Here is a 15,300-nt window from a genome sequence, read left to right on the forward strand (position 1 = left end):
GACATTTGGCCACCAAAATACATTATGACATCAAGAGGGATCCTAATGCAGCGACAGTGCAGTACAGTCCTCAAAAATGCTACAGATAAAGTTCAAGAGATTTTCTTTCTTGCTCCACTCTAAGAGTTTATTTCATGGCAGAATGAGCAGACTAGAACTTCGCCTGAACCCTGAACATGATGGTGGTGACTGGCTGCAAAGCAAACATCAGTCTGCATCACTGAACCTCAGTCATCCACTTACAATCTGGCTGAAAGCAGAGCAGGGTTGACATCAACAACCAACTAGCACAAAGTCCTGGACCTGTGCCCCCCTCCTTGAAAAACCACCCAACAGCAGAGCTAGACAGTGATATGTGGACATGTTCTCTCTTAGGTCAGACTTACCTGAGATCCACCAGCAACAGGAACCAAGAACGTAAAAAGGTTGGCCACCAATCCCTCCAAAGGGAAACTCAGGCTATCGATGTAGACCGTGTAGATCAGCCCTAAGCACCCCTGTAAGAACAACACGTGGAAGACAACTAAGACATGGAGAAAAAGGAAAGAAGCAACCATCAATGTGCTTAATAAGTGTCTGCATTTTCTCTTTTTGGGCCAAGAGCAAAGGATCCTCAGTAGGTAAGGTCTGCTAGTAAGGTTATTACCATGGATGGTATGACTGGCCTTACGCCAGCACAAACTGACCTTAATGAAAGGCTCAAAGTTTCTTATACACCTGAGACTCCTGTACTTTCTGAAGTGCATGCCTACATTACACCCATTTTACAGACAGAACAAAGCAGATTAGTATCTGCAAGACGAAAATCAGATTTGACAAAAATTCTGAGAATTCTTCTGAACGGTCAGAAAAAACATTTTTTAAATCAAGATTTAATCGTGCGGTGTCTTATTACCCGGAATATTTCGGGATAATCCAGCCTGGACACGAGAATGAGACTTTTTGGTGCAAACACTTGAGCTGGCTGGATCAGGCCATCCTCTTCTGCCTCCTCATCTTCATCGCCATCAGCTTCAATGTTCTTTGATCCCTGAAACATAAAAAGAGCAGTCGTTACTTTATAAGAAGAAGCACCTTGAGGAGACTGTTGTGATTTGGCACTGTATAAATAAAATGGCCTTTAACTGAATTGAATGCAGCCCAAAGAAATGTTAAAAATCCTCCTTTGTCTACAGTGAGCAGAAAAAAAAACATTCATGAAAGGCTGGACAATTAATTATCCTCTTTCACAATGTTGCATTTTAGTACAGCCAGCAGAGCCACTCTGTTAATTTCTTCAATTACGATGATGCTAATAAAAGATTTCTCCAAAGGGACCAAGATTAAACGAGATTTGCTTACAGAAGAGTCAAAAATGACTTTAGGAAGTTCATCCTCCTTCTCTCCTAGGATCACATCATAATACAGCAAATGCAAAACATCAGTGACAAAAATACCAAACAAGTTAACAACTGCACAGCGCTTAGTATCTGTTGTGTAAGATAGAAAATTTACAGTTTCGATCTGGTCTCTATTGAGATCCACGAGCTGCATTACGACACTGATACGCCAATCTCTCGGCGCTCATTCCAAATAAAGCCTTTATCACAGTCTAGTATATTTCTCCAGGCAGTCAAAACATGCCGCAAGAGCTTAGGTATCTCCAGCACCAAGGAGTGCAGGATCAAAATATCTGTTCTATCCATCTGAGAATTTGGGGGGGGAGATTTGGTTCAATTATTTAACAAAATACATTCCTGCGCCGCCTGTCTGGACGCTCTCTGAAATCTAGCTGAGCAGATAAGGACGTCAACTCAGACAGTTAAGACTGTTAAAACACCCTCACGTTTCAAGAAGATCTTCAGCGCTCTGAAGTGAACGCTGGAATGTTTGAGGTACCCCGATGGTCTCGATGAGACCAAATATAGCCTGACCTAATGATTAATATGAGCGAGACAGATAAAAGATAAGGCCGTGTGGTGGATAATAAACGTTTATAGGGTCAGTCTTTATGCTACAGCATGTAATCTACACCAAGCAGACACGCATCTCGGTCAAGTGTCTCTCTATCAGACACAAACATCTCAGTTAGTTTAATCTGTTTGAGTGAAGCGTATCAGTTAAACTGTAAGACAAACTGTATTGTTTTCATGCTTTTTTTAAAAGCCTAAAGATAGCTTCAAAATTAATTAGATTAACTTCTCACTTTATAAACTAATACATTATGTGCCAACATCAAAATCAGTGCAACGCTCTGCTTGGAAGCCCTGATTCTTTCCAAGAAGCACGGCACTTGGGCATACATGAGATATCTAAATATTATTGTAAAACAAGCATGCCCCCCCCACCTTGGGGAAAAAAGGCACTCCGTGACTCCCCTTCAGGACAATGTGGCTGACAACATTACAAAATCTGCTTCAGAATCACACCACCACCAGCACCATAGCAAAGAGTTCAAGGCCTTGACCCATTTTAACTGGAAAAAAAGCTAAAACAACCCGATACTCAAGGCCCCCAAAATGATCTGCTGCCAGTGTCCCCGTGCCAGACACCCCCAGAGGTCCAATGTCCATAACTCAATGGATTGAAGCTTTCCACGTGGCATCAGGGACTCTTGCACATGTATTACTGATTAAAATACATATAAAAACAACAAAAAAACCAAACAGAAATTAGGTTTCTCAACAGTTTGTATTGACTTTATTTTACACACAACCACCTGCTTCAGGTGTGGGGTTTTTGACTGAGTGAAAACATTAAGAGTCCCACTTTTCCAACCTGGCAACAAAGTTTACATGTTGAGATACACCGGCTCTGTGATTGTACATACGTTTACACTCCTCTACTGCCACAAAAAAAAGTGTTCAAAAATGTGTTTTTTGAGCATAGTACGAGTTCTCCCTGTAGTCTCGATCATGTCTGGTAAATATGTGGAGCATTATCAAAATTGCATGAAATAGAATTTCCAGAGGTCATCCTCGTGTTAAAGTGAAATCCTGTCGCTAAAGTCCTCCTACTCTTCACAATGAGGGTGATCCACTTATCTGTAAACCCTAACATGCTTTTCACAGACTTCACCAACAAGAGGCGAGCAAAGTGGAAAAATGCACTCAGTTATGCAAACTGAGGCATGCTTTAATACAAATGTAATTATAATGTGATTCACACAACAAGTTCAAATGCTAATGAGAAAAGGATGCACTACAACAGAGCTGAATTCAGGCATTCCACCAAAGTGACTCGTTGCTATTTTGAAGTTGACACATTTCTCTTACGGGGCTCGATTTCAAATTTCCCTCAAAGATGTTAAAGTGATATAACTGGAATGTGATTGATGACTGCCTTCCACATGCGAAAGGATGTGAGGTCACAGTGGGCAGAGTGACAAAGAGTCATTTAAGGCCTCCAACAAAGGCCAACACAGTGAAACAATTATCTTGGTATTGTGTGGGCCTCTGGCAGGGAGAGAAGTTAACAAGATCACTGGTAAGTATGAAAATGATCCCAATGAAACTAATCTGTAGTAATCAATAATTTATGGGGGTTTTGGACATTGGTGCCGTGACCACTAATCTGCAATCAAACGCAGTCTTGTATGCATGAGTAAATCACATGCCGAAGGGGAGCAGAGGCTATCCTGTCTTTCCTCGGCCAAGTCACAATTTATTAGGCTGGATGCAAACAGGCTGTTTTATAATAACGCCCGACATTCTGGAAGACATCAACCACGCGACAAGCATTCCTGAGAACTAAAGAAGAGTGCCAAAGACGGCAAAAAAACAAAAACAAAAAGCAAATCAATAAGCCTAAAATGAAAACAGAAAGTCACATTGCCCAAGCTTCATATCCCTAAGGGTGTCTAATGGTTATGAAAAGCACACAAGAATGACAGTGACCTCGTTTTGGGGAGGAGGAAGAAACCGACTTCAACATTTTGATATCAGGGGCTTACAAGGTGATGATGTCATGCACTGCTTTCTACTAAAGAGGACAGGTGACTGTAGATTTGTATTATTACTGTGGCTCACATGGCAGCTCAAGGGGTTACAGGTGATGCACCGATCTGACATTTTGATCAAATATCAATGCGATCACTGATGATCAGATCATGTTGGTTACAGCCAACACATCATTAACACTGCACTGATTGCTAACAGGGGAGTTAATGTAGCATTTAAGAAGCTAAAAACTAGGAAAAAGCAAAGATAGAGCAGCTGGAAGGCATTTCACTTCCAGCTGTTCGCAAAAGTTTTTAAGATAAAACATAAAACGATCGAGTGAGTTGCAAGGCTGAAAAACTCCAACAGCACGTTATGATTTCTCTCTTTTACTCAGTGGCACATAATGCTTGTTTGAAGGCTTCTGCTGCAATTCTAGTAAAATTGAATACTGTCGCCAACGGGTTCTTGTCCACTCCACTTTACACATGACATGCTTGTGTGGATCTGTAAACGGTGGTGGGTTCAGACTGAGCAGGGAATAAAGGAGAAACTCTCTAAGCTGAAATGAGACTGCAGATGAGTTCATGTAGTTCACGTTTTGGTCAAAGGTAGAGACTGTGGAGTACCTGCAGGTTGACCTCGGCCTCGTAGAAAGTGAGGCAGGAGCAGTAGTGTCGGTCTGAATCGATATCTGTCAGCACAACGGTGAAGAAAGTGGGTGCTTTCCGATCTCTGGACAGCCTCCAGCCCCCAGGCTGGCAGAACTGAAAAGACAAAAAACAGTAAAATGACGTCACATAGGAATCCACAGAATCACATCTCACTTACAGTAACATTTGGTTACTTTTGATTTTTTTTAAATAAATTCAGTGGTTATGACACCCACTGAGACTTTTTGCTGGTAAACCAATCAAACCTTCAAATTACTGTGAAATACTGCAGCAGGTCCTAGCTGAATCCCAACGCCCCCATAAAGAGCAAAGACAGGATGTCCTGCTCTGGGGTTGCAATTTCATCTCCTATGCATGCCACAGAGCAGGAAGTGGCATGTTCAGAATTGATTTTCTTTAAAAATCGTCAGCGATGGTGCCCGTTCTAATTGAAGGTCTGAGCATGAGAGGAAATGTCGCACACAAGACTTACAGGGACAAAAAACTCCAAAACAAAAAACAGGAATTAAGCAACTTTATACATTAAATCAAAGCTAAAACTGAGAATAACAACAAATATTTATTTATCCTACTGTCCCAATTTCTTATTCAGATTTTTAAATGACGAATCATCATTTAAGAAAACAACACATCTGAAAGGCGGACCTCTCTGTTACACCGTTTTATTGATTCAGACTGTCCAGGGTATAAGTTTGGACAGAGGTTTAGATATTCCATGAGAGAGTCCTGTTCTCCCAAAATCTTCCAGGAAGGACTTATTATTTAGACTTCCAAACATTCCTGTTTACTGACGATTTAAGTATCACACAAATCAATAATTTTCTATGCGTGACAAAACTGAGCCATTTTTAGAAAACTGTGGGCAGACCTTAAACAGGTTTTAGGTCCCAGAGCAACAACAGCGTGAGTCATCTCCAATCCTGACACAAAACATCTGCAAAGTGTGGAAAAAAAACAAGCTTCTCCCGATACGTTGTCTGGTTAGACAAAACCGGTTTATCAATCTATTGACTTTATAGTTAGAGACATAAATTGCTGTTGATGTTGCCTTCACATAAACACTTGCAATTCTTCAAGCTCAAAATAAACCTGCCCACTGTTTGGAGAAATAGATGAATTATTTGTTCTTATAGATAAACTTTGAATAGTTTATCTTCCAAAAAAAAAGAAAAAGGAATAAATAAGCCACGTGGCACACGAGAGCACAGAGGGCCAAAGTATAAGGGGCAGGCAGGCATTTGGTCAGAGAGTTGAGTGTTTGTGTCTGATCCTTCTCTTGTTTTTGCAGGAGGCCCAACTGGCTCTGGTTTTGAAAATGGTGTTTAGACTGCTCCTCAGGGGTTACGCAGGGGATCACCGGACACATGGAGGAAGAGAGGAGACCGGGTTAAGGAGGGGCAGCTAAGGGCAAAAACAGATGAACAGATGGGTAGATAGCTGGCTCTGTACACGAGGTAGTGTCTCTTGGGCAGCAAATGATAAGAGGTCAACTAAAAAAAAAAAAAAAAAAGGAGAAAAGGAGAAAAGGGAATTAAAGGGGAGGGCTGGAAAACAGAGATTAAGAGAGGAAGGGAGGAAAGAGAGAGATGGGAGGGGGACAAGGGGCCTGTTCAACCTGGAGGATCAGACCAGGATGCCATCTTCTAGCAGATACAATAGCCCACAGGAAATCTGTTAAACCTGCATTGTGGGGAGGTGTGTGTGTGTGTGTGTGTGTGTGTGTGTGTGTGTGTGTGTGTGTGTGTGTGTGTGTGTGTGTGTGTGCGTGCGCATGCATGAATGCTCGGGCCAGACAGGATCCAAGGACAAGTGCGGATAACTGTGCTCCTGTCCTAAAGTATTCCAACTATGCCATTCATTGTTGTCAAAAAAGAGACAAACACATTTGGGACCACATAGCTCAGAAGATCACAGGAGATAATAACATCCTGTGTGTGTCTGTGTGTGTGTTGTATTTCTCCATGTGTGTTTCCGTAGTGGTGAACATATGTGCGAGATGGGGACTATGACACGGTGACATGCAGGCAGCAGATGAAAAGATGATGGTGAAATGATGAATTGCCTTCCATAATGTTAAATAAGTGTTTAAGTCAGGGGTTTCTCTCCTGTAGGTCTGCAGAGACACTTCAGGGCTGGCACAGGTTCAAAGACACTTGACTGAGTTTGGTGTTTAGTAAACTTCATGGTATTCAGGGACCAATGCTTCCAGACAGACATCCATTTACATGCAACTTATCACTGTCTACATAAAACATGTATCTTTGATGTAGCTGGATCCGATTCAGACTCTACAAAGAAAGTGATTCCACGTATCCTACGCAGCTGCATTTTTATAAAAACGTGTCTCATTTCCAAGGTTTTAAACACTCAATGCTTATGACGCTACAAGTTTCAGGCCTGTGCAACAACTGAGTTTGGATCCTACACTAAGGTGTTCACATATGGTGAATGTTTGCTTGATTAAAACTATTTCAAGTAAGATGAGTATACTGATGGTCTCTCTCTGCAACCTACTAGAAAGGAAGGGCATCTCTGAAGGTCTGCAGTGCTTTTTACAAATGTTGTCATTTTAAATCAACTGCATGTAAACATCAATCCGAAGAAATCCTCTGTGATTTGTAATTAAGTGTGGATATACCGATAGTAACACTTTTCTTAAGTTATTCCTCTTTAAAAAGGAATTGAATAAAATGTGGCTTAAGCGCAGACTTTGTTTTAATTTAGTGGCCTAACAAAAATATTGCATTTTTAAGACTAAATGATACCAGAATTAAACTTTGTAGACACAGCGTTGTTGTTAGGGTATACCTGCCACCAATGGGACCAGGTCAGTAGAGTTTATTACTGAACTGACTGCTAACTGACAGACTGACAAAAGTAGCAGTGTGAACTTCAATGTAGAGCAATCGTTTCAGGTCAGACTCAAGAAGTCTAATATCTGTAGAATGGATGTGGTATTACAGACTGGTTTAGAGGCCTGGCGCTAAGCATGTTCACCACTGCATCCTGGTTTGGAACCTGATGTGATGAGCGAGGGGTCGACTGAGAAACTGTGGTACACTCAAGCTTCATATGGCAGCAGCTCTTCAATCACAAGGCATGGCAGCCTTAAACCAGACCATGCTTTGTCATGCTTTGACTCTGATGGGGACCATGACTTACAAAGTTTGTGTCAGTGAGATGTGAAACTAACAACCGAGACAATAATCTTGTAAGATAAATGTTTACTGAGGTCACAGATCAGGTAGGATGGGGGGCTTCTATGCTTCTATGCTACATTCTTCAAACAGAAACAGTAACTGCTATATAGGACAGATAGATTCCAGAGACCAAGCAGAAGGTAACAAAAGGTGAAAGCACTGACTGGCAGGATCAGACATAGGCTACACACTGACCTATAGCATGACACGGGAATCAATTACAGAGCAACACGTGCTAACAGTTTAGCCTTTATACAGCTAAGAGAAAGGACATCTCCTGGTCCAAAATTAGATCTCAGTCAAATGACAAAGGATCTCTGGGACACACTTGCTCTGCTGATGTCAGAGGCGAGCTGACTGCAGCCCTCCAGCTAAACCTACCACGTCGCATCATGTGCTACAGCCCAGCATGACTGACTCCCAACCCCACAATTCACCACCCCATCAGTGATATTAGATATGCAGTCTGACCTGGTAAGCATCGTCACAGCACCAATCAAAAGAAAGAGAGAGAGAAAAAAAAGAAGGAACACAGCTGCATTGCCTGAACAAGACACGGCAACATTCTTCTATTATGACAAGTGATTAAAGCTTGCTTAGGCTGGTGCGGCCAGCTTAAACAGGGGCAGCCGCCATTACTAACGATGACTAAGGAAAAAGAGTCAGAGACAACGATATCAGCTTTGTTTTCCACCAGTATGACACAATTGAAACTGGAAAAGCGGGGTTTAAGTGTTTTCATTATGACCACAACATTTCAGAGTCCTGTACTAGGAGAAATACAAACAGACTCTGAAGGGTCATAAAACCTTGAAAGAGTTCCCGTCACCACCAATGAACTCTGTCCCGCAAATCCTCCACGAGAGAATTATTTCATACTCTGGTTAGGTTACTACATCCAAAAGTTCTCGCATGTTTTCGCTCCGCAGCAATAAAATGTGTATAGACCGAGCTGTCTCCTCTAATCTGATCGTCAACAAGAATGACCCAAAGTGGATGAGAGAAAAAGGAAAATATTTTCCTCTACAATCCTCTAATCACATAGGCGACTTTTTGTGTATGAGACAGAGGGAGAGACCTGGAAAATGCAGGAATATGGGCAGTTTTTAAAATGACAACACATACAAAACACAGAAGCTGAGTTCACACACACTAACATTTGCATTCCTAAAAATAACTGTTCTCACATCCTAAAGCGGGTGTTACTGAAAGGAAACACACACAAAAACAACAACTTCAACTTTTAAAGAATTCCAAGACAATGCTGCCAGAAAAATCTAGCAGCAGATGTGCCCTACACCACGTGCTTCCATCATCCTTTTCCCTCTACCTTGCTCTTTCCCCATTCTTATGGAAGCATGCCAGGAAGACAACACAATGACGGAAAGTGAAGTGCAAGGTGTCAGGGGCTGGCCGGGGGGTGAGAAGGTCAGCGGCGTGCAGCCTAGCCAGGATTCCATCTTTATCAGGTCTGCAGGATGAGCAACGGACAAAACAACCAGAGATGGCCGCGAGCGAACAAACATGCTTACGTCCACCCCCCACACACCTCATCTCCTTCACTCAAGGACACCAAGATGATGACAGGAAATGAAACGGTCAACAAAAAACAAACAAACAAAAGAAAAAAAAAAAAAAACCTCCCACACCATAACTCCCAAACACTTCTCCATGGTTACAGTGACTTAATTCACTTTACTGCAGCACAGATGCATCACAAAAGCCTCTGAGGTGACATCTGATCTCCTCAGCTCTGCTAGTTTGAAAGTCTGGTTTACTTTACCTGTTATGTAATACAGGAGACATATGGTTCATTTTAAAGATAGATTATTTTTAGACAACCATGATAGAGCACAGCATGTAAAAAAAAAGAAAAAAATGTCAAGTCAGGCAGTGAAGTAAGAGTCATCTAGCAAATATGGCAAACACTAATGCAGTAATGTACACAGAATTCCGTGCTTCATAAATGCCACATGTGTAATAGGAAATGTAACACTGGAAAAGGACCCCGCTACAACATGTATTTCAAGCAAAAACGTAAAGAGTTTTTTTTTTTTTTTTTTTAAATTGCCACGCACAGTCCCACCACAAGCTTGCAAAGGACAGCTTTGCTTGAGGGCAAATACTTTACTTCAAAAACACTGCATAAATGAAAACCAGGCAGCTCACCACAAGCGGCTTGAAAATAGAAATGCAGAGACGGGAAAAAAACTAAACATCCCATTGGAGAATTAAACATTCCTATTTATAAATCAACCCACTGTCAGTTCATCCTGTACCCAAACCTTACTACTTCAGCTTCACCTTGAGTTAATATGGGATGTTCACTGTTTGGCATGTGGGATCCCAAAGTTTAGATTGACTCTCCGGTGCCAATTCAGTCAAAAGTAGGTTAATAGACTCTGTATCTTCCAAGAATGAATAGGTTGAATCATAGTTCGGTCAGGAATCTGCCATAAAAATGTACTCAAGAGTAGAAAAATTCCCTGTCGGAATCCAAGAAAAGTCCATGGACTTTCCCCATACTGTTTAATAGTAGTATCAAGCGGGAAAAATGATATTAAAACCACCTGAGTAGTATGAAAACAATCATAATCGAATAAATTCTCCCATTGTGATGATGGAATATGTCAAAATGGACAAAAAGAGCAGTAAAAATCAACCGTGTAAAGTCCTGGCACTTTGTATACAAAACGAAAAAGAAACAACCAGACTCGATAAGTCATGTATGAACATGTTAATCACTTGTCAGCATACTGAACTTCTTAAACAAGATTAAACTGATGTCAAAGTCTTCTAAACACTACAGGATTTCATAATTCAAACGAGGTGTCTTGCATTAAACAAAAATTACAGCTTGGGATTTCACAAAGTAAATAAATGAGAAGTGACCTATTGGTAGATGAGTACAGCACATATTATGCTGCACTCGAGAAAGCGGACTATGACTTTCAACACGTAAAACGCAAAAACTCGAGTTGGTTTCCAGAGAAATGTACGAAAGTTACAGACAGTTCTTGATATTGCCCGACTTTAACGTAACGTAATGAAAGCCGGGTGAAAAACAGACACCAGCAGACCGAAACAACCTGTCAGGTTCCTACATTTGTGACAGCCGTGGGGAAAAATACAAGCATGGGCACCCGGCTTGGGTACTCATCCTTGTATTAAAGAACGTGGCAATGAAAAGGCGAAGCTTTTAGCAGAACTGGCTGTTCCTTTCAATATTTACAGAGATATGCTTGACATATAGTAAATATTTGTGGAACAAAGGATTAGGCTTCATTATGATTCAGCGTGCAGCGAGCCACAATTTGCTCCAAATAACTGTCATACTTATTACATAAGATCATCTTCTACCTAAATCATCCTCTTTAAAGACAGTGACACGCTTATAAATACGGCTTTATTGTACGTTTTGAAATCTGCTTGTGTCTCTCACAACAGATAGCAGGACTCTGATTATATTTACTCTACCAAAGAACCCCGATACCTCCCCGGGATCTGGTTCACACTCACATCTGGCATTCAAATCTAGACTGCCTGCAGATGTGCATCTGACCTTGGAGCACTTCATCCTCACAACTGAGACAGTCCAGGATCTATCCTAATTTTGCAGCACTGCCTATAAAAATCATCCTGAACACCTCCCGTGTCCACAGGTCAGATGTGCGGTGGGTTAGCTTTGTCTACCACAGCATCCTTTATGACAGGAACACCAAGGGGACTAAAATTAGAAAGTGGGAAACAAAAGCTAAAAATTAGGGGGTGGATGATTTCAAGGATTTTGCTGTCAGTGTGACTGCAAACACTATGCAAATCAAGGTAAAAATTTAGTTTGATGTCCCATTAAGGCATTAAATAAATCACCACTAATAAAAAATATTAATTGTAATCATTGTCTCTATGTGCATAATGAGCATGTGGGACACGTGAGCCTGTATATGCATATAAAAACAGATGGACTGAATAATTGTAATGGGCCTTATTTTTAAGGTTTTAAAGCACCAAATTACTACAGGCCCTTTTTTTTAACCCAGGAGTAGGTAAACATGGTTGTTACGGTTATCTGTAAAAAGTAAACACGACACATCAAAACACATTTCTGAGCACATGGAGCGATGCATGAAAGAGCAGGGTAAACAGCTTTATCCTGATGTTGTCGATCAGTACAATGGCCGTCCAGCTCAGAAAGATAATAGCTTTGTAACAGGTGCTTCCTCCACTGCCTTGTAGGGGCCCTGGCTAAATATCAGTACTCACCATAGGTTCTGCTCTCACTTCTGCTGTCCTCCAACCACAACATGTTTTGTTCCTCTCCTAACTATACACTAATGCAGTGCGTGGAGTAAATGCAAAACCTTAAAAAAAGAAATAAACTTGCTACAGAAGGTCTGGTGTTGTTCTCAAAAAACAACAAGAGATGATATCTGTGACGTACTTCAGACGTGGTGACCAACATCTCCTTTTCTACCCAAGCAACCGGCAACCTCTGTCGCTGAATCGTGAAAGCAGGGTTGTAGGGTTGCCAAAACATGCAGCGTTCATATCCTGTATGAGGTTTTATGGATAGTGATGATACTATTCAGTCAAGTGGGCTGTGGGTTAATGGTAATATTTATCCTCCTTTATACCAGAACAAAATCAGCTGGTAACCGTTCGTTTGAATGTGGCGAATACATCCGCAAGTTTGGTTTTATAGTGAAGATGCTGTATAAACTGTGGGTGTGACCATTCAACCATGCTCCCTACAGGACATGCAGCTCTTAAACCCACAGAGACTACCAGAGTTTATCAACCACCCAGCAGAGCTATGCAAAGAGCCCTAAAGTCTTCCTAGGCTACAAGAAAAAAAAAAAAAGAATTCATTAGTGCAACATATTATTCTGTGACTGGAATTAATCGTTTCCCCTTAGTTTCAGTATTTTTTCACCTGAAATTTCAAATATGTTCAAGTTCAGCACAGGGAGTTCAGATTATTATAGGAATATTTTGCTGGAAAATCATGTTTGAAAAGCACAACGCTGAGACTGATTTCAGAAGCTGGGTCTGTACACCTGCACTCCTGAGAGTGATAGAGAGATATTTCAAAGATAAATATTTAAGGCACGTAAGTAGAATTCACAAGTGAGGGGAAGTAAGGGACTCTGCAGTTATAAGCTATGTCGCCAGCCACTGGTGTAGTCATCATCAAGTAGTCATTCACATATTTACTAGCAACTTTCATTCACATGTAACCACGTAGGGGAATGTTTGGAGCAAGCATGTGGGTGGTTCAGGATAGCCGTGGTATCCCAAAACTGGCACCATTTCACAGCTATTGTTTTTGCGTAGGTCCCAGTGGCACGTGAGATTGTTATTAACCATCATCACTTTCATGTATTGTTTGCTCGGAAGGAGGCTTTCCATGTTATTCTCAAACTTGAAGTCGATTAGGAAATAACATTTCTGTTAAGTGGACAAGTCAAAAAGCTCTGCCTGTATTTTATCTAGAAGTATGTGAGCTCTCCTGTGTACCGTGGCTCGATTTCATCCTGTGTATTCCCATTTCCTGGTTAGCTCATATCATGGAAAGTCCTGCCTGCTTGACAACTCCAGCTTTGTTTCCTGATGTGTTTAGCTTCACTGGCACATAAAGCATTGATTACTCATCTGTGGATCTTCCTGATGTACACATGGTCCCATTTTCCCGCTAGCTGGAAGGGCTTCCTGCTATTTGGAATGCACTGTTTAGTTTCTCTCTCATAGCTTTACAAACATCAGAAGACTGACGTGCAGCGCGACATGTCACACATGAGCCAATCCATAAGGTGATATAATTAGGTTTCATTCTTTCATAAGTCAGTTATTTGGCAATTAGCCTAAATCGGACTAACAAGGCCTGCTGATTATGAACAATGCAGTAAAGCTTTGTCATGTTTTGCTTATCCAACCAACAGAGAGGTTAGATAAATGACCCCTCATAGCTGAAAGGGTGAGTCTTCTCTCAAGTGAACTGAACTTGACCTAAGCCCAGATGCTAGGAGGTTTAACAAAACAGCTTTGGTGTTCTGGTTAGATATGAGACAAAAAGCTTCAGTTATGTTTGGCTAAAATCTTAAACTTTAAGACACTTGATGGATTAAAAGAGATTTTTAAGGCATTAAAGCAGAGTACGCTTCTTTCATTTGTGCTTATTATATTGCCTAACCTGTAGAGCTGGACGTACATATATGACATAGATGTCACTGGGTGCTATTTAATAGATCATTTTTATTTTATATACTATATTCCCATAGTTAGAATATTGAATATTCTTGAACAATGCTAAACAAGTAATCATGTTTTTGTGTTTTTAATCGACTATATTTTATCAGTACAAAACATTCTAGGGCTCTCGTTCTAATCGCTGTGTGTGCACTCACGTTACCCTTCCTGTGAAGCGTCTTTACTTTTATCTTGGCTCCTAGATGGGTGGAGACGATATGCAACATAACACTGGACAATCAGGGCCTTTATCGCCTCTCTGAGGAAGAAAAAAATGGCATGCAACTCTTCTCAATAACAGTTTCTATCGAAACACTTTGTGGCAGATCTCTGAACCTCAATACGCTGCACTACAACTGCAGCTTAGTGCAGGTAAACGAGTCACTTACTTCCCATAAGGGTCGAAACTGCTGCTTCTTAGAGGGAGTAAAGTTCACCCAGCATACCACTGTTATCATGCTGTACTCCTTTTGTTAAATTCTTTTTCTTCATGCACAAAAATTGGGTTTGTTGTCTTACAAATAAATATTCAGTCTCTTTATCATATCATATTATATCAAGGTCAGATTTTTCTTAGCCATATTGCCAAGCTCTATGAGGTGAGTAGAACTAGCAATACGGTTAATATTGCTCTTATATATTTCAGCCACACATAACAGTCAAAAGAAAACAACGAGTACGGGAGGAGTTTGCTTCAAAAATAAATTCCAGATTTAATCTACGAAGGTGGTTGCTATTGTATAGTCATTGTAAAGATCATCTATATGATTCTGCCAGTTGAAAAACACTTCCATTGAGGGTTTTTTTTTTTTCCATTTTCATTGCTTAAGTCCTTTGCAGGACAAGAGCAAGATGACGAGAAAACAAATATTTACAGTGAACATTTTAACCTTAAACATAAGACTTAAAGACTCTGTTTGTTTGTGTGTTGGGTGATGTTGTAGCAGTACTTTCACCAGGAGGGTGTTTAAAAGAAGCCTAAAACTTTTTAAAGTCCCAAATTGAAGTGGAGAAAAGTCTACCAGCAACTAAAACGAAACGGTGGCAGATATCTTAACAACTCTACTGGATCAGCAGAGAAAATATTTTTTTTCAGGTTTTTTGTCTTTTTGTTATAACAACAAATAACTTAAACACAGTTTAAGTTACGACTTTCTGTTTTTTTGTGCAGTGGACTAAATTTGAGTTTCACTATGATTTCAAGGAACATTTTTACTTAAGGGGGGGCGCAGCCCAGGTCTTGCTGCAGTCAGGTCCAAGACT

General features: G+C 40.7%; 1 protein-coding gene across 4 annotated transcripts in view; it reads right to left on the minus strand.

Moving 5' to 3' along the window:
- Positions 1-15,300, minus strand: part of sbf2 (SET binding factor 2) — a 106,586-nt gene that overhangs the window by 62,951 nt on the left and 28,335 nt on the right. For all 4 annotated transcript variants that reach the window (XM_026167769.2, XM_026167752.2, XM_080298352.1 and 1 more), the window contains 3 exons: positions 4,547-4,684; positions 896-1,030; positions 387-497 (listed from right to left, as the gene is read on the minus strand). In XM_026167769.2, coding sequence (XP_026023554.1) covers positions 387-497; positions 896-1,030; positions 4,547-4,684 — 384 coding nt within the window. The remainder of the gene's footprint in view (positions 1-386; positions 498-895; positions 1,031-4,546; positions 4,685-15,300) is intronic.

Source organism: Astatotilapia calliptera, chromosome 1 (genome assembly GCF_964374335.1).
Source record: "Astatotilapia calliptera chromosome 1, fAstCal68.1, whole genome shotgun sequence".
NCBI lineage: Eukaryota > Metazoa > Chordata > Actinopteri > Cichliformes > Cichlidae > Astatotilapia > Astatotilapia calliptera.